General features: G+C 40.9%; 2 protein-coding genes across 6 annotated transcripts; one reads left to right on the plus strand and one right to left on the minus strand.

The window, feature by feature from the left end:
* Positions 1 to 1500: 1500 nt before the first annotated feature.
* Positions 1501 to 10617, plus strand: LOC139639451 (histidine ammonia-lyase-like). Its single transcript, XM_071513543.1, has 13 exons — positions 1501 to 1606; positions 2393 to 2532; positions 2673 to 2720; positions 3528 to 3675; positions 4842 to 4937; positions 5200 to 5258; positions 5952 to 6032; positions 6213 to 6278; positions 7397 to 7562; positions 8525 to 8659; positions 9068 to 9176; positions 10285 to 10354; positions 10454 to 10617. The coding sequence occupies exons 1-13, from the start codon at positions 1516 to 1518 to the stop codon at positions 10508 to 10510; spliced, it is 1266 nt and encodes a 421-aa protein (XP_071369644.1). The 5' UTR covers positions 1501 to 1515; the 3' UTR covers positions 10511 to 10617.
* A 4-nt stretch (positions 10618 to 10621) lies between these two features.
* LOC139639452 (nuclear transcription factor Y subunit beta-like) lies at positions 10622 to 18156 on the minus strand. 5 transcript variants are annotated; one of them, XM_071513546.1, is made up of 7 exons: positions 18078 to 18156; positions 15058 to 15151; positions 14475 to 14605; positions 13345 to 13542; positions 12656 to 12725; positions 12382 to 12461; positions 10626 to 11219 (listed from the first exon to the last, which is right to left on the minus strand). In XM_071513546.1, exons 2-7 carry the CDS (start codon positions 15149 to 15151, stop codon positions 11187 to 11189), a joined length of 606 nt encoding a protein of 201 aa, XP_071369647.1. In that variant the 5' UTR covers positions 18078 to 18156; the 3' UTR covers positions 10626 to 11186. The 5 variants fall into 5 exon arrangements, with proteins under 5 accessions (XP_071369649.1, XP_071369647.1, XP_071369648.1 ...); XM_071513547.1 differs by lacking the exon at positions 18078 to 18156 and adding an exon at positions 16254 to 16262 and having other exon boundaries at positions 10627 to 11219; positions 12656 to 12734; XM_071513544.1 differs by having other exon boundaries at positions 10628 to 11219; positions 12656 to 12734.
* Between the last annotated feature and the right edge of the window lie 1908 nt (positions 18157 to 20064).

Here is a 20064-nt window from a genome sequence, read left to right on the forward strand (position 1 = left end):
TATATTTGTTTCTTTGTTACAAACACAGTGAAATATGTTGATTCACTGGAACTGAATGTAACCAAAATAAATTCATTCAATATTTTACTGCCATGTCAACACAGTTGATAGGAATTTGCCTCAGTGCAGCTCTTATAACAGACAAAAAAAACAAAACCCACACACACATAAGTAAATAAAATGTATAAAATAAAAACAGCAAAAACAGTTATCACATTTATACATTCAAACATACATAATATGATAAAGTCCTAAAGTGCTTTGTGCTGCTACATTCATTTTAAAGAGCTTGTTCCAACTAAAAAACATAGTACATTCAGTGAGGCATGTGCAAGCTTTTGACTTGTAGTGTAAGTTAATTTCCAAAATCCTGGAACATTTTGGAGTTTTCTTGAGTTTGAGTTTATTAGTATTTATGCTCACAGTTAACAACTGAATAGAAGCAGAATTTACATTAATAAAAATAGAAATATATCTATACATGATTATACATCATAAAAATGTAAAACTATACATATCTATATACACACATGCACCCATACATTCATACTCATACATACGCATTTACAAAATACAACCATACACTTACATACAACCATGCATACATTTTAAAATGCCATAAAAAACAACAATATACAACACAAAACACAAAACACAAAACAAACAAACAAACAAAAACAAAAACAGACCCAAAGACTTCAGCTATCCATCTTTTGTTCCATTCAGTTCTGTATTGTACAAGTCGAGTCATTGCCTGATCTATCTATCATTCAATATTTCTAAAATATAGATGGTCCAATCAGTAGAAGTGTCATCATTTTGTCAACTAAGGGCTTTGTTAAAAAAAAAACTACTGTGATTTGTTTGTTGTTTTAATTTGTTGCCGTCAGTTATTTCGCAACAGTACCCGATTTAATCTTTTCCAACTTGAATTGTTCTTCCCTGCAGTTGTGTATGGCATCAACACCGGCTTTGGCAAGTTTGCGCACGCACTCATACCCAAAGAACAGCTCACGTAAGTGGTTGCTAATTAACTGTGAGAGAGCAAAACAGCCTGCTCCACCTGAATGAACACTCTGTCCCTCCAAGGTGTCACTGAGTTTATCAGGAACGTGTGCAGACTGCTGTCCTCTACTTGTCTCTGTAGGGAGCTGCAGGAGAATCTGATCCGGTCTCATAGTGCTGGTAGGTCATCTTTATCGGGAAACCTGAATGAATGATTCAGTGGATGATTCAATGAATGATGATAAAAGAAAACATTTTCCCAGACATGGCTTACAATGGACAACCAGGAATAATAATGTCCTGACTAGGGTGGGAATGTCATTCTCACACATTCAAATATTCACATTCACAAGAGAGTTTTTAACCAGATGTCTTTGGCTGGAGAGTGGGATAATATACAGCAACCATGATCAAGCTCCGTTAAATCCCACACACTCACTTGTGTGTGTGTGTGTGTGTGCGTGTGTGTGTGTAGGAGTGGGCGCCCCCCTGAGTCCAGAGAGGACACGCATGCTGCTGGCTCTGAGGATCAACGTTCTGGCTAAAGGGCACAGTGGCGTCTCCAAGGAAACGGTTGACGCCATGGTGAAGGCCTTCAATGGTACACACACACACACACTAAATACTGTAAAGGCTAAAGTGAAGAGATAAGTTTTTAGATTTCTTTTAAAAATATTTAGCGAGCTGGCTTCCCTGATATCTATAGGTAGTGTGTTCCATAGCTTTGGGGCAGAATTGACAAAGGCTGCATCCCCGATTTTCTTTCGGCTGTTGCTGGGAACCTCCAATAAACCAGCAGCAGACGATCGCAGTGTTCTTGAAGGCAAGTAGTGAACAAGGGAGTTAGCAATGTAGCTTGGTCCTAGTTGTGTCATTTTGAACAGGTGATTTTACTTCAATGAAGAAATGATCTTAGGTTGATGTGTATTGTATCCAAGCGATTGGAAGAAGTGTTAGAGTTTTGAAAAATGTGCATTTTGATCGTCTGTTGTGAGTTTTGAAAAATGACATCAAGGTTCTGAAATTAGTGCCAAAGTGATTGTAAAAAACTGTAATATTGTTTACACAATTAAGTGCTGAATATTCCAGATACATCTCATCTTTTCAGCTTAGCTTGTAATTAGCCTTCATTTTAACTGTTTAATTTGATTGTGTTGTTTTAATGCAATTCACTTCACTGTTTATTTGCATATTCTTATCTTTCTATTTTTACTTGATTTGATTCTTTTAACACAATGCATTTTGCTTACTCTTTTATATGTATGTTTTATGGGTTTTTTTTAAATGTTTGCCTCCTATTGATGTAAAGCACTTTGAGCTGCATGTTGTGTATGAAAAGTGCTATACAAGTTTGAGATGTGTGTGTGTGTGTGTGTGTGTGCCCCAGCCTCCTGTCTGTCCTGGGTGCCAGAGAAGGGGACGGTGGGTGCGAGCGGGGACTTGGCCCCCCTGGCCCACCTCACCCTGGGCCTGATGGGGGAGGGCAGGATGTGGTCCCCGCAGAGCGGCTGGGCCGACGCCAAGGCTGTGAGTCTGCTCATGAGCCCCAAACACTCACTCCCTACACAGAGACACGTTCTTGAATTTTCCTGAAATGACTGATTGATTGATTGATTGACTGATTGATTGATTGGGTCCATGTTTGCTGTTTTCCTCTGTTGTTGTAGGTCCTGGAAGGCCATGGGCTCACACCGCTAGTGCTGAAGCCGAAGGAGGTAATAGGCTCATGAAGAGGCTTTGTTCTTAAAGTCCCCATGAAATGAACTCCCATATGAATTCCAAACAATAAAACCATCACAGATTTTTGAACAATCCCGCCCCTCCCATCAAATAAAACTGCCTCTCTCTCTCCCTGACTCATATTCCATTGGTTTAGACTTTTGAATGATCCCTCACTGTGTTATGTCCCGCCTCAACATCCTGTTTCAAAAGGAAATGCATCAAATGAAGGAAGAAAAGATGCCGTTTCATGGGGTCTTTAAAGTGATTTAAAATGTTTTCCTATTCCCATCAATACCCATGAAAAGTTTAAACCCACCGATGTATTTGTCACAGTCAGAAGTTATTACTGTCTGAAGTCATGGGCTCCTGATGTTTTCAAAAATACATTAAATACAGCTCAGAGACATACTGCTGCCTTGACTAACATAATCCATAATCCATATGACTTTATAATCATATAATCACAATCATTGCAGTTGCAGTCGTATCAAAAGTAGAGATCACTGTGCGTCTCCAGCTAGATGTTTCCTCCCAGTCTCTTTCTGTGCACAGTAATGGAAAAAGTGCAAATAGTCCACGCTAAATGTGATAATTAGCTGTGTGATTAAGTCATACAAGGTATTTTTAATGTATTTTTGAAAACAGCAGGAGCCTATGACCTCCAGCAGGTAGGACGAAACTGCAGTAGAAAAGATTATGGCAACAGGAAAAAAGTAAAATTACAGCGGTGTTATCCTTTAATGTAGACTTCAGGGGTTAAATTTCAGTCGAGCAATACAGGTTATTTCTGATGATTATAGGGGCTTGCTTTGATCAACGGGACTCAGATGATATCGTCTCTGGGTGCGGAGGCGGTGGAGCGAGCAGTGGGCGTGGCCAGACAAGCTGACATCATCGCTGCCTTGAGCGTGGAGGCCCTGCGCGGCACCACTAAGGCCTTCCACAGCGGTACTGATGCCACAGGGAATTATTCCCTGAATGTCGACTTGAAGGCAGCCGCCTCCTCCAAGGCTGACGACCGAAGCCCCTCCCCACTCTTCACTCAGCCAACCACAGTGTGCCATGCTCACCTTGACTTCCAATGACTTATTCTTCTCACTTGGTGAAAGAGTGGCAAATCTTGTCATGTGTTTGTGAATGAATTGTTGGAAGATCATTTCAAGTTGAGAAATCCAACTAAAATTAGCTGTTGTGTGAATGTGAACATTTGGCTCAGTTATCTGCTAACTGTTGGCTAGCTAACAGCTAACTAGCTTGCTGGATAGGTAAAGGTGTGAAAAATTTCATAATCTACATGATTTCTTCCCAAAAAAATACTGTGTTGTATTCTTCAGTGTAGTTAGGCTATTATGCATTTAACATACTTCATTGATATTATTAAGGTTGTCTGTAGGCCGTCCACTAACACTTGGCTGCTCAGCGATATTTTAGCAGACTGTTTTATGCCTGGTTTTGCTGTCTGGCAGGCCGGGGTCATTACTTTCTTTCTACTGAGCTGCCTAGAAGGCTCAATAGCCTGCATCAGTTTGCTATCACCATATGTGGATATTTAGTAATGAACAGTGAATATAAAATACCACTGTAGCTAGTATGCATAATTACTAGAGGGACAAGGCATAAAACGTGGAACAGCTTTGGAATAAATCATGTAAATTTTCACTTTTTTCAAATAGGCTATTTAGCTGCCCAACACGCTAGTTAGCCACAACATAGCCAAAAGTTAGCAGCTAACTAGGCCACATGTTCACATGTTTTTGGACATTTTAGCTTGATTTATCAAGTTAATATGAGGTTCCCAACACATTCACTTCAACAATGCAAAATGATGTTATTTGCAAGTCTTTTACAAAGTTGGCAGAATAAGACTCAGTTGTTGGTAGACGAGATGAGCAAGGCACAGTGCCACACTGTGGTTGGCTAAGTTAAGAGTGGGGCGGGGCTACTGTTGGCAGCCATAGAGGAGGTGGCTACCTTCCAGTCGACACTCAGGGAACAAAAGTCCTTTGTGCTACAGACACACACTCACACACACACAAGCAGGCATGCACACACATACGCTGGAAAGCTGTAAACAACAGAAAATGAATTGTTGTTGTGTTGTTCTGTCCTGCCAGCTGTCCATGCAGTGAGACCACACCCAGGTCAGATGGAGGTGGCACAGAGGCTTCGCTCTCTCTTAGACTCTGAAGTTTTCCCCTCCCAGATCTCAGGTAGGAACTGAGTGACAAGATCAAGTCCAAAATACCTGTTGAATCCGAGCCTCAAAGACACAAAACAAGTTCCAACTGGTACTAGTAGTGATAAAGTGGATACTGAATGTATGTAACACACACACACACGCGCGCACGCACACACACATACGCACTTATTGCATGTCTTATCCTATAGGGTCTACATCTAAACAATGAAATCTGTTTTTATGCTTTTCTACCATTTCCTGCCTCTGATTTCCTTATGATATATTTCCTGCAGAGAGTCATAGATCATGTAAACGTGTTCAGGACGCCTACACACTGCGCTGCATCCCACAGGTACTGTGTGTGTGTGTGTGTGTGTGTGTGTGTGTGTGTGTGTTTATATGTATAAACATGACACACGTTGTGGGTTACATGTGCTTCTTGTTGTCCTAGAGAGGCATTTTTTAAACCTTTGTTTATTATTGAGGGAAAGCTGAGCCTGCATGCTCTTTTTCAGCAACACACTGCTTCACACTCACACTTTCACACACATTTACACCTGGCAGCTGACCAGTAAAACCAGACAATATCGTCATTGTCAAGTGAAAGCCTCAGTAACCCCAGGTTTGGTGATTTCCATGTTTTTTTAAGGTTATTTTTTTGGCATTCTTGCCTTAATTGGACAGTAAATAGTTGAGAGAGACAGGAAGGATTAGCGACATAGGTCCCAGGCCGGATTAAAACCCAGGACATTGCGAGGACATGATATCCAACTTAACCAACTGAGCCTGTGATTTCCATGTTTTACCTTAAATTGAAGGATTACACACTCCTCTATGGGTTGAGAAAATTCAACAACCCTTGGATGATAATGAAAACCTGATGAAAACCTTTCAAAAACCCAATGGATAGACTGGAAAATGGCCCTTCAAGCTGAAAACAAGGCAGTTTTTTGTTCTTGAAACGTCAACATTTTGGAGAAACAAGGCTTTCACCCAACAATGGAGGCAGAAAACTTTCACCGGCCTTTGTCTCTTCTTGTCGCAGGTTCATGGAGTGGTGAACGACACCATCGCTTTTGTCCAGAGGCTGATTTCCACCGAGCTGAACAGCGCCACCGACAACCCAGTATCCTGCTTTTCCTTCAGTTTCCTCAAGTTCCCCACATTATAAAGCAGGGAGGCTGTAGCTTCTAGTCTTGTGTCTCCTGTTTTCACACAGTTTAAGCCACAGGGAGGCAATGTTGGACAAAGCTTCGACTGCCAAACTGACACTAAATCACCTTATGAATCCTCAACTCGCCTCCAGCTGGTTTTCGCTGAAACCGGTGAGACCATTTCTGGTGGGAATTTCCACGGAGAGTATCCAGCCAAGGTAGAGTCACACCAAACCGATACTGAGAATCCCACTGATTTATCGGCCTTGATATTTCTCCCTCTCTCCCTCTCCTGCAGCTTTATCTAGGGTGACAGTGTTTATGTTGGTGTATGTGAGCAGCGTGGGGAACTAATGCCAGTCAACGGCCAAATGCTTGTAAATTTGGGCTTTGGCAGGACACCAAACGTAATCTGAGTGGCTGAAATAGTGAAAGTGGCTCGTGAATAAAAAATGAGAGAATTTAGAAAAGTGAAAGGTTCAGGGCATCAAGTAGCATCACTGTCCCCTATGGCCTTTAGTGCTTTTAGTATATTTCTTGTCTTTTCTCTTTATTTTGTGTGTTTACATTTACATTTTTTTCTTGCATCCAGAGCATGTTAACAGCGTGAAACAGTAAGTAATTGAAAGAGTACAAGAATGTCCTACTCAAATAGAAGTATTGTTACATTGCTTATGTTTTACTTAAGCAGAAATAAACGTGCCCTTGTAAAAAATCTACTGAAGAAAAAGTAAAAACTGTCTTATTTAAAATCCTCAGAGTAAAAGCTGTGATCTTTTCCATGTGACTCTAAAAGGAGAGAGGACAGAGATCAAACTAGATTCTTTTGATCAGAATATTTGGAAATTACAAAATAAAGTGTGTGAACAACAGTAAAGCCGTTCACTGTGAATGGCAGCGAACAGTCAGTAAACGGTACAGTTTCTATGGAGAGGCACAAACTCTATACTCTGTAATGGATGTGATTTAAAATGTGTACAATACTTCAGTAAAAACATACTTAAGTAAAAGTAAAATTACTGACTTAAAGCTACTCAGTTACAGTAATGTGAGTAAATGTAATTAGTTACAGTGGTACAAGCTTAAATTCATAGATTGCCAAAATGATAAGCAACTGACAGTAAGGAGAGCAAGAGCCATGGCAATATTCCTGTGACTACAGAATAAATATGTTATAGAAAGGTGCAAGGAAACAAAATAAAATTAGAGCCAAGAAGAGAGATAGAGTGGATTTTTTTTTCCTTTGATGTGATTCAGTGGGGAAAAAGTGACCTGAGGTACTAGCCTGAAGATGGGGTCTGTGTGTCCTGTCCCCTCCCCCTCCCCCCCCTCCCAGGCTCTTGACTACCTGGCCATAGCGGTCCATGAGCTGGGCAGTATCAGTGAGCGGAGGACTGAGAGGCTGGTGAACCCGGCGCTCAGCGAGCTGCCGGCCTTCCTCGTCCAAGACGGAGGATTTAACTCGGGCTTCATGATCGCCCACTGCACCGCCGCTGCTTTAGGTCTGTCTGTTTACAGGGGGGGTCATCATCTGTAATTTGTACACCAACCTACGACCTTTGGGGTGCTGAAATCCTTTCGAAAACCTGTTGGATAAAGTCTGAAATGTGTGGTTTTAGAGAATAAGCTTTCAAACTCACCTTCTAATCAAGTGTGTTTGTAGGGGCTATGGCTTGTATCTGAGCATGTAATAACCAAGTGTTTGTGAGTTTATAGTGCATGTGCTTTTAATTAAGTGTGTGTAAACTTTACAGGGACGACGCTTTATAACTAAGCATGTAATAAACACATGGGTGAGTTTAGAGGGAGTACTGAGGACAAACAGCAGCGTTAACACGGCCTCAGGTTTGAGACAAATGAGTTTAGAGGGAGTTTATGTTTTATGACTAATAAGGCATCAGGGTTCAGGGGTCAATTCATGAATGAACTCATCAATTCCAATTCAACTGAGGAAATGGAATTGGAATTTGAAAAAACCTACAGGAGGCAGAATTGGAATTGAATTAGAATGTCGGGAAGTTAATTAATCAATTTGCTGAAATTCTGAAATTTCAGTTCAGAAATTTCAGTGAAATTCCATGTTTTTTTGTTTTTTGTTACCACATATCTGAGATTATGTTATCAATATTGAATATTATAAAATGTTAAAGGAGCCTTTCAGGTGGTATTTGATGCAGAACATGTAATCGCGATCCATACATTATGATTGAATGTGTTTGATTTGTTTAACTGTCTTTCATTTGATTTATAATGTTTAGCAAACTCTCTTAGAAGTGGAATTTCATGGAATTCAGTTCCGTTTCCAGTCATTTCCAATTCAATTCACATTCTGTTTCCTTACAGCTGGGAGACTTTCACATTCACACTGCAACAGTTTACCATGCATTCTCAGTTCAGTTCATGAATAGACCCCGACCCTGCTAATGTTGTACTAGTCCAGTGTGTATGTGTGTTTGTGCTGCAGTGTCGGAGAATAAGGCCCTGTGCCACCCGTCCTCCGTTGACTCCCTGTCCACCAGCGCAGCGACAGAGGATCACGTGTCGATGGGCGGCTGGGCGGCTCGCAAAGTCCTGAGAGTGCTGGAACATGTGGAGCAGGGTGACACTGTTTTACCTGCTTGAGACTTGACTTGGGTTCTGGTGACTTGGGACTCGACTCTGACTCGTACTCTGATGACTTGAAAAGGTTTCTAAAGTCTTGACTTGAGATCTTGTGTTTGTGTAAATGACTTTTGAGATTTTGAGATTTGTTCCAGCAGACGACTGAATTTAAATTCTGTTTTCTGAATTTGTATGGAATGATTGAATTTATTGAAGTTGAAACTGATTATAGAAATCAAACTCATGATGCTCTTACCAAGTTTTTATCCTATTAAAACCATATTGCATTGAAAAGTCCTAGATATTTAGTTTTCTTTAAGATATTGAATTGATACTGGACTCTTGACTGGACTTGTTCTACATTTAGACTTGAGACTTGACCACGGTCTCGTCATTTGTGTTGCAGTGCTGGCTGTGGAGCTGCTGGCCGCCTGCCAGGCTCTGGAGTTCCTCCGTCCTCTGAAGACCAGCGCTCCTCTGGAGGAAGTCCATGATCTGCTGCGCTCTGTGGTCAGGTGAGAGACATGCAGCAGGGCGGCCCAATGAGCAGGCACACCGCCCTCCAGGGGCCAGTTGCATAAAGATAGACCTAGTCTTAGACTTAAATGTGGCCTTAAGTCAAACTTGCTATAGACACTTATATTTACCTGTTCATACTACTTCTTAATTGTTGTAGATCTCTAATGGCCTGTTTCTGTCTCTAAAGACTCGCTCTCTTCTTCAGGTCTTTCCAAAAACCAGAGAGTTGATGTCTTTTATGAAACGTTCCTACCTTAAAATAAGTCAGTTGTAATATTTAAGTAACAGACAGTCTTAATTAGCTGAGTCCAACCTGAGAATCTAAGACCAGTCTAAGGCTTAGACTGGTCTTAAACTAGCTTTATGCAACTGGCCCCAGGACTCGCTCAGCATTATGGGTACATTTAGTCACATCAGCAAAAAACACGTGGCTGAGCAGGACTTAGTATTGGTATCATTTCTTTCCCCTGGATTAGAAATAACCTACTGCTCAGTCAAAGATGATAGTTGACGACTGCATCTTTTTCACACTTTTTTAACTGTTTTATCAGTAAAAAGAAATATTCTCTTGTTTATTAACTTGTACCCTGACTTTACCCTTAAATTTCCCCTTAAGCAGCTTCAAAGTTAGAAAAAAAAATTCCTAACTGTACGTCACATCCATATTCTGTATCTGCTGTTCCAACTCTTTCTTGAAGCTCTAGCTGCTTATACTGAATGAAATATTAAAATACAAGACGCCATGTTTTTATGGCTGCACCATTACACCAAATGGAAAAAATCTAGATGTTTGTGCATAATTTTATACACATTTCCCTGTAATTCAGCATGACACATGTGGTGTCTTTGGAAAACTTGTTATCTTGACTAGAATTTTAAATAAAGTTCTGTGGGTTTGAACAAAGCTTGGCTGTGCAACCTGCGTTTGTATTGATGGACCCAGTGGCGGGGGCGACAGAGATTCATAGAGACCTGAATGCCTGCCAGCTCCAGGTCTGCTGTTCTGTAACTGGCCCTGACCTTTGACCTCAAGTGAATCTCCCTAAGTGGATACATTATTAAGCATCGAATGGATGAGGTGCTGACTCCTGTTTGTTTCTCCAGGCCTCTGGACAGAGACCGCTTCATGAGTCCGGACATAGAGGCTGCTCACACACTCCTCAGACAGGAAAAGGCAAGTTTTCCCATCATGTTTCACCAAATGCATGCATAACACAGCTATGATGTTATATTAAAATGACTTAATGGTTTGCATATTGTGTCCCTGCTTCAGGTCTGGATGGCAGTTCAACCGTACATGGAGAAATACAGGAAAGAGCTGGGAAGATAACCATATACTCCAAAACACTACAGCAGCTTAAAAGTTGACTGATTATGTCATTTGTGTGAACCTGAGCTGTTGTTGAATGTGATAAATAAAAAAAAAAAAGTGGAGGTTTACACATCACTTCTGAATTTTTATTCAAAGGATTTACATAACATTAAAGCACATGGTAATTTGTATCAACTTACAAAAGAGCTGCATGATCTGGTTTGACAGTAACGTCTCTTCTCACGGTTCAAACAGAGAAGGCGTTAAAAAATAAGCTTCCAATACAACCCTTCCCCCCCCCGTTCCCCCCCTTCTCCTCAAAAAAAAAAAAAAAGAACTGCATAAAACCAAACACATGAACACACACACACACAAAGAAAATCTGACCACTAAGTTATGTAATAAGACTAGCCTTTAAAATAAAGCCTCGAATTTCCCAACTGGTTTGGATGTGCTCCAAAACATTTGGTACCTCACAACTACAAACTACACTTTCTAATGAACAGGTAGTGATTTCTCTGTACATGAGGGTTTCTTAACCGCCACCCCTCCCCCCCTCCCCCACCCCTCTATCCCTCCTGTCCGTCTGATGACCTTTGCCCTGTGGCGGGGTTGGAGGCCATGCTGCGACCACCGGGCCGGCGGTGACGGTGCGGTGTGTAGCCGCGGCGCTCAGGCTCGGAGAAAGGCCTCGTCACGAAAACTGGATCTGTTGTACAGCGGGAATCTGAAACACAGGAAGCACAGTTCAGTCTCTCTTTCCGAACCTGAATTTCTTGACTGGGTTTGAAGATTTTGATCGGTGTTCATTGTTATATATTACTAGTAGGGCTGAACAATTCATCAAAATTTTCAAATCGCAGGAGGCGCAATATTTGTTAAAAGCGAAATGTGTGTCAAAATACCATTTTAAATTAAATATTGTGGTGCTGCAGAGATGTCCTGGCCTACACATCATATTCTACAGACTTAAGAAAACATCTTTGTTTGGTACAGATCCCCGCAAAAATCACACCATAATCATTTTAATACGTTTTTCAATGAAAATGAGAATAATGATGTAAAAATGATCATTCCCTCTAATATCGCAAATTATATCGCAATTGCAATATCAGTCAAAATAATCACAATTAGATATTTTTTCAAAATCGTTCAGCCCTAATTAATAGTAGCTCAGCAACACAACTATAAACTAGGCATTATCGCTCGAGATAAAGTAGATGAATATCACAATACATGAAACTACAGTGAGTCTACAACTACATAATTGAGCAGTCAGATGCGTATCAGGACTAAAAAATTACATTTTCCCAAAGTAATTGGGTAATTCCCAAACTTTTCAAGACCTGGAAACAGTGTTCGAAATTAACTTTTTGGCTGGTAAGCTAAAAAAAAAAAAAAACATTCACCAGCCAAATCATTTTTACTGGCCAAAACAATTACTATACATTTTTCATTTTACTGGTATCTCCTGATCAGAATCAGTTACTGTTTGAGTAGATTTAGAAACTTCAGTACTGCTTTATGTGACGGAGAAAAACAGGCAGCCAATCAGGAGCCTGTTTGACACAGATCCACTGTTTTGCTTTGATTTGATTGGCTTACAGTCAGCGAGAGTGTACGGTTTAAGTTTGAGAACAAGCAAAGACCAAAGAGTGTATATAAAAGTGAGTCATTCAAATGTTACTGTCTCAAGCAGTTAGCGGCCAGTGTGTCGGGTGACTCTTATTGATTTATCCACCAAATTTTAACAGGATTTGGTGCTTGGCGGGTGTTAATTTCAGACCCTGCCTGGAAATTATTTAGTTCATTTTCCATACTTTTTCCAGACCAGAGAAGGATCCTTGTATGTAGCACTGAAAACAACATATCCAAGTTGTGAAGTTTACCTGTTGATATGAGGTGGTGTACACCATGACGTTCTGTTGCTGTCCATCTGCTGTGATAATCCCCGCTGGCAGTGGATTTGCTGAAGAGGAGGAAAAATAATTTATTTCACTCAATAGTTTCAAACTTACAGAGGAATCTGTGGTCAAAGACAAAGGAAGTGCAGAAGTGACCACAGAGAATGAATAAAATGTCTGAAGGAACAGGAGAGCTAAATGACTAACAGATGCGTTGAGATAAATCAGTTGCTGGTATTTTGAGTTGCGTTCCACTTACTGAAGCTGTCATCTGTGAGCTCCTCTCCCAGGCTTTCTCCCACGGACACACCAGGCATCCCCTTCTCCCCCTTCATCGCCTCGAAAACACACAGGAAAAATTACACATGTGAGCATGGCTGCCCGAATTTCAGCCCATACCAAGACTGTTCCCAATTACTGCAATGCACTGGAGGCATGCTGCGGGTTTAGCCATGTTACCACTACAACCACTTTATTCTTCCATGTCAGTTCTGTTGTGCAATTTCCAAACTTACTACTCCCTTTTCCATACATTTCTAGACCTGTGTAGGAAATTAACTCATAAAAATCAAAAAAGAAGAAAGGTCCAAGGCACTCTTCTGGCAAAAAGTTGAAACGCCTTTATTCAGATGGCTATTTCATGGTGAAATTCTTAAAAACCGGACCTTTTCTTTCTGAAGATAACTCTAAATAAATGATCACTGCTTTATCATTCTACTTATTACTACCTTACTGTTTTGCGACTGCACCTGGGAATTGCTCAACTACTTTCATCTGACCACAATTTTAAAAAATCATCTTGCAGTTGAGACAGTGACAACAAGCCTTATCCTCCACTTTGAACCATCAAATAAAAGCAAAAATGCCCCCAAAAATTAATCTTTAAGGAGGCCATATCCCTCACTGAGAGAGAAGTGTAAACCGTGGTTCATCCACTTTGCGACTCACCTCTCTGAACTTCTGCAGGTAGAGCTTCAGAGGCTCCACGTACATGTCGAAGCCCAGCGTGGACATGGCGAACAGGATGTCCTCTCCGTTGATGGTCTTCCTCTTCTCCTGGTGGCAGCGCTCGCTCGCCTCCGACGTGATGAAGCTGATGAACTCGCTCACACACTCCTGCACACACTCCTTGGCGTCTTTCGCGATCTGCGGGAAATACACAGAAGTACATTAAAAGAAAGGAAGGAACAGAAGGTTGTCTCAGATTAATTAGCCTTAATAGCGTTAATTAATTAGGGCTACACAGTTCATCCTAGAGAATGATATATTGCTTTTTTATGTTTCCATGATTAATAACTGTAATTTGGCAATTGTGTTTTTTATATATTTTAAATTCCCTCGAAAGTCCCAGTGTGGTATATCAAGCTCTCCCATTATGCATTATCAATCACAACCTTTGAATGTACAGCATATGCACCCATGTGACCAGAGCTAAAGTTAAGATGGAGAAGCAGCAGAGAAACCTTTCATAGAGACCCTCTTTAGAAAAATGCATTGACGAGCAAAGTGGAAAAGAATGGATCAGCCAAATGTTAGAGATGAAAATCCTGAAAATGTTGTTTTAGTTTCTGAACGTGGATCATCGTTGGAGATACTTTGTTTTTAAACCAGAAAGACGACAAAACAAATACAGGTTCTATGCAAAGTCTCCCTCTGGGTTTTAGCTGCACCCCAAAGTAATAAGTAGTAATTATGCATCATTTGAATTTTGTAAAATAAGATCCAGAACCAACAAAAGTGAGACAGCAAGAGTGAAAACAAGACTTTTTAGCTGCTGCTACTTTGAGAAACGCTGCAATGAAAAAAGTAGATCAAGTGCAATCAAATAATTTGTTTTTCCTGAAACCGAGAGAAATAATTGTGATTAATAATTATCACAATATTTAGCCAAACAATTAAGATTAGCATTTTTTGCCATAATCATGCAGCCCTAACTACCCTATACTGTTGTTCTAAATATAATGTCACAACAGGTACACACAAAAGATACATAATGTTACTTCCATAATTCATACGTTTATTCATATTTAACATTCATAGCTCTCTCTCTCTCTCACACACACACACACACACACTACCTTTCCAGTCTGTGGTACGGCATTCTTCATGATCCGGGCCACATTGGCGATAGGGAGATAGATGTCCTGTTCCCTGAAGTTCTCTTTGATGCCCCCGTCTTCATGATCATTCAGACTCTCTTCTCCGTCATCTGTGACACACACACACACACACACACACACACACACACACACACACACACACACACACACACACACACACACAAAGATAAATCTCACTTAACGGCCTGATGTGTATCAGTGTTTCCTCTGTAATTTTTTACAGCTGTGGTGCTTGGGGGGGATAATTCTAGTTTTGTCCCGGATCTGTTGCTGCTTGGGTCTGAGTTATGTTTCAAGTTGAGGTTGTAGTGCTAGAAATGTCTTTTAATAAAACCTAATAAAATCACTACTTCTAAAAGATTTGGACTACACTTATTTCAGTTTTAGATGACAGTAAGACTAAATTACTAATTTCAATTCACATTTTCCCTAGCAGTGCTGGTGCACCACTGCTAAATGAATACAGATGAAACTCTGTGTGTGCTATAGGCATAACAATGCGGGTCATGTTTGTCAAACAGCCAGCACTTTGGTTCCTCACCGTCTTGAGACTGCAGCACGTAATGCCCAGAGGCCATGTACTCCCCAGTGATGCCCAGCTGGGAGGCGTCGGTCGTAGAGCTGTCCCCGTCCATCTGCAACACACACACACACACACACACACACATCAGACAGGCTGTACACCAACATTACATCGTCACTTGTCTAGTCCTCTGAAGCCAGGGCTGCAGCTAGCTTCCTATAAGGTGACTACAGGTTTCTGAAACTTCAATTTAAGACTTTAAGGGCTTTTAATGCCAATTTCACACCCTCGGTATAACCCTAAAAATAAAGACAACAAAAAGTAGTTTCACAAATACACTCAAAATTGGCCTTTTGTTAAATATCGGATATTGGTGATTCAGTGTTGTCCACCTCTCATACGACTAGGGCTGGGTACCGAACTTCGATACTTTTATGGCACCGACCGAATTACGTCGGTACTACCGAGTACCGATTCACGTAAAATCAATCGGTGCCAAATTTCGGTACCTGAGCGCGCATCTGGGTGAGAGAGTAGAGAGAAAGAGAGAGAGCGAGACTCTGAGAGCGAGATTACGTCACCCCTGCAGCTTGTTGCTTGTTGTCAGGGCGATGGCGAGCCGAAAGCGGCCCCAAGTGTGGTTACACTTTAAAAACTTGATGCAGACAACGCTCGCTGCAATGTTTGTGATGAGAAATGCAAAGCTGGCCATGGCAACACGTCTGACCTGAGGAAACGCCTGGTCAAACACCAAATATTTCTAAAAGCTGAAGAGTGTATCCTACCGTATTTGATAGCCTAGTCTAGCCAAGTCCCCCGCAGCAGCCGCAGCTAGCTACGTACACACGTTAGCCTGCAGCCAGCGCCGAAGAAGTTGAACCCTCCACGGACGCCGAAACTTTAAGTGAGGCATCGACAACTTCATCGACATGTTCAGGTAATTAATTAGCTAGTTGGATAAGTTGTTGTTGGAGATAACTGGGCTTTTTTCATTGTCTTGGCTGACGTTAGCTTAGCGTTTTTACTAGCGTTGTCACTATCATCAGCTCATGAGTTGTGTTGTTTACACTCTTGCGCTCATTGACAGGTCACCCTGTCCCACTCTCAACCCGCCCTCGTGTCACAGTGAGAGCCACAGAGCTTACACCCTTCACCCTGGTGCAGAAGACGTCGTTACCCTGCCAGAGAGTCAGTGAATGCTACAGGGCAGTGACCACGTTCATTGTTAAAGGGAGAGGGATTTTATTTTTAGGGTTTTATTTTGTGTGGTGTGTAAAATTTTCTAAATAAATAACAATGTTGTTATTTTTTACAGCTGAAATTACATTTTTATTATTACAGAGAGAGTAAAGTACCGAAAAAAGTATCGTTCAGGAACCGGTATCGAAGTCAAGGTATCGGTACCGGTACTGGTATCGAAAATGTTTCAACGATACCCAGCCCTACATACGACTGAGGTTCCTCTGTCCTTTGCTAACCCTAAAAGAATTTCATATTATAATTTTCAATGGAGTGTCCCATGATGGTCTTTGCTGTTTCACAGGCTTTTCCACCTTTCTAAGAGTAGGATTTTGGGTGAAACACTAATAACATTATCTTTTCAATACAAAAATATTGATACTAGCCTTCAAACCCCATACAGCAAGAAACATGAAACCTAATCAGGCAACCAGGGAGATTCCTGACTTAAAGCTATTGTGCCGAGAAGAAAACCACATTAAAGATTCAAAGGGAACATTTGACCACATTTAAGACCTTGAATTTACATAATCTAACTTTGCAAATCTTTCTCACGACCCGCAGTCATCTTATCCAGCCAGTATTGGGGAATTTGGGGCTTGAGGTGGTTTCCAGAAAGAAATGAAAGATGGTTTAACTGCATGAGGCAATTCAGCACAGACAGTTAAGCAGTGCTACGTTAAATCATAGTTAACAACAAAAAGAGTTTCTCAGATGTGGTTCGTTGGGACAAATTGAGCTGGGGATCCTTAACTTTGGCATTATATTTTCAAGTCCCACGGGGCGCTAGCATCCTTAACGTTTTTCCACACAGATTAACATATTAATAAATAACGATCCCTCGACATTTAAAACGTTTCAGTCAATTTGTGTTGTCATAAAATGCACATTTGCCAAGTATCATGTATAACAACCGATTGATTTCGACGGTACGACGTTACAGGCAAAGGGGCAGGTAACTTAAGTTAAACAAGAGTCAAATTTGCATATTTACTGGCTCATGAAGTAAAACAAAAAAAGTAATAATTTTGAGGCGTCAACACACATATAAGACGATTCAACAGATTTATCTACTCAAAATCACCCTTTCCTTGTTGAAAGTATATGTTAAAATGAGCTAAGATGTAAATTTTGCTTAGTGTTTGTGTGTTACAGCAGTTGACCTCACTATTCGTTACCTCACTGACTTGGCAAACAAAAAAGCGGGTCCGGGAACTAGCTAGCTGTATCAATACGGTTAGCACAACAAAGTAAATTGGGAGAAAAGCTGGATAATTTAGCTATTAACCTGCAACGGTTGGTTTATGTTAGCCGCATGCTAAATTCACTAATTTGTATTTAGCTAACGCAAGCTAGCTAGCTGGTCTCGTACAGCGAGTGTGTGGCATATTTAGCTGACAGTGTTAGCAGCAAGCCAGTTAGCTAGCCGTGATAACATCAAGACTAACGTTAATGGGTTCAGTGTATTTAATGAGAGGTCGTCCAGATAGCTATTACGGTTACCTGTTGCAGTTAACCTATATGGATACGCCGTGCCCTCTGCATAATTTCTCATTGTAAATCCACTGCTAGTCGCGCTTGCAAAGAAAGCTCCGGCCTGTTCTTTGTCGAGAAGAGGAGAGGACGTGGCTGCGGCCGAAATGTAATTCATATTTTTTAATAGTTTTGCCCGCTGGATACTTCCTGATCAGCAGCCCTCATTCACTCAGACAACAAATAAAAATCAGACAGAGACGGACATTTCCATTCGAGCTAACGAGAAATCGGTTAGCAATCATTGGCCGGAGCCAAGCACAAACCTGCAATGAAGCCCTGGTTGGTTACCTTCTTGAAACGGCTGTTTGGTTGGACAGAAAATGGCTGCGAAAGGACCAGTCCCAGCGCGGAGCAGCTCCACCACACAGCGCGTGTGTACTACCGTCTCTGACCAGCAGGGGGCCGCGGTGCGTTCGGGTGCGGCTCGTAAAGTCCTTAGCTCCCAGGTGTCTAAAATTGTACATCTAAAACAATTGTGTCTCGAACGGCTAAAATGCCGCCTAATCCGGCTTGATTTGTCGTGCATTGAAGTGCTTTTGGTTGGAAATGATAACAAAATGGACCTTATAAAAATTCGTTACTTTTTTGGTGGTGGTTCTTTTATTTCAGAAATGAATACACAGCACATAGCCCTCGGTTGTTTATTCGGCTTATGTGATCTGCGCCCCCTAAACGTCATATTTCGGCAACTCGGCTATAACAGAAAATCCCCGCTTTCCCAGTCATATTCACCACTTTTTTGGCGTCGTTTATTGTGTTAATCCCTAAATTCCGATGTTTCGGTTAGCACGTAAATGCAGCATAACCCTTTCCAGCCACCAGACGGGTTTTCCATCAAAGTCTCTCCCTCCCTCCGCTATTCTTTATACTCAATCTGCCCAGGCTGTTCCCACAAATGTCTACACCCCGCTCTTCGGTCAAAATGCAGCGTTGAATACCCAAATACTACAACCTGTATAAAAATGCGAGGAGCCGTCTTTATTGTAAAATGTCAAATTGCATTTTTTTTGTCTGTGTGTCAAATAAAAACGACGTCAGGCTGCTTAGCGGCAAAGTGGCGACATAGTACAGACAGGAAATCAATAGTCATCTCACGGGCAATAGTAATTTTATTTACCAATTCCATTTATTTGTAAAAGCGTCGTATATCACTGTCTATTGTCAGACAACCAAACCGCAAATAACACCCCTTGCGCATGCGCACCGAGCCCGATTTTCGCCACCACTGAATGTTTCTGGGTCAAGGCAAGTTCTTTATGAAAACATATACAGAGAACAGTTCAGAAAAGTATTGATGTTTCACCTCAATCATCCTTGAGTAAAGTCAGGTAGGGAACTTATCCTGCCAACTATTCAGAAGTTGCAACTGTAGTAGATGCATGTATTTTGCAATTGATTATAAATTCTACAGTTTTTGCAATGTTAATTTTTCTGACAGTTTAATTGGGGTTATTTGTTGTGTGATTGATAACCGAGTATTTTTTTAAAATCCCTGGTTAATAAAAACAGAAGCAGCTGTTGAGTTGCACATACAGTCCTAAAGCCAGCATGATATTTCTGAGTTTCTCCACAAGGTGTCGCCCTGCAACCATGACATGAAAAAAACGAATAGGTCCTTTCTTAGTAAAACAATGCAGACCCCCTTCTTCAGATGACTTGACAATTTCTATATGTTACATATTAAAATCATTTACCTTCCATTGGCATTGCAGCTCATTGGATAATTAAATCTGTCCCACTGTGTTAAGTCACTGCTAGACTGATATATTGGTTTTTCATTAAAAATCGAATATTGGCCAGTGTCATCCACCTCTCATATGATGGCTGTGATGCAGTTTGATTGATTACATATTTATTGTTTAAATGATCAATACTACACTTGTATGCATAACTATGCTTGTATAACATAGTTATGCATACATGTGTGGAATCCGATCAAATGATCTAATTGGAATCAATTCAGATAGTGCTGTAGTACTGATTAGATATCTCATTATCTCATTATTATTATGCAAGGTTTCAGTGGAGAGTTTTAGTGTCCCATGAGGTCTACATGCTGTTTCAGAGGCTTTTCCATCCTGACAAGAAACACTGAGAACTTGCAATTTTTGGGGACATTGTGGGCATGAAAATGGTAACATTTTAATATACTGGACATCAACAGAAAGTATCTCCAGTGCCAATGCAAACATATCAGTATCAGCATTCAAAAACACATATCTGTTGAACCCTAAAGTCACTAGAGTCCAC

Source organism: Centroberyx affinis, unplaced genomic scaffold, assembly GCF_046629955.1.
Source record: "Centroberyx affinis isolate AG114_WGS23_722 - 3 ecotype Tasmania unplaced genomic scaffold, CSIRO-AGI_Caff_v1 ptg007313l_1, whole genome shotgun sequence".
Classification (NCBI taxonomy): domain Eukaryota; kingdom Metazoa; phylum Chordata; class Actinopteri; order Beryciformes; family Berycidae; genus Centroberyx; species Centroberyx affinis.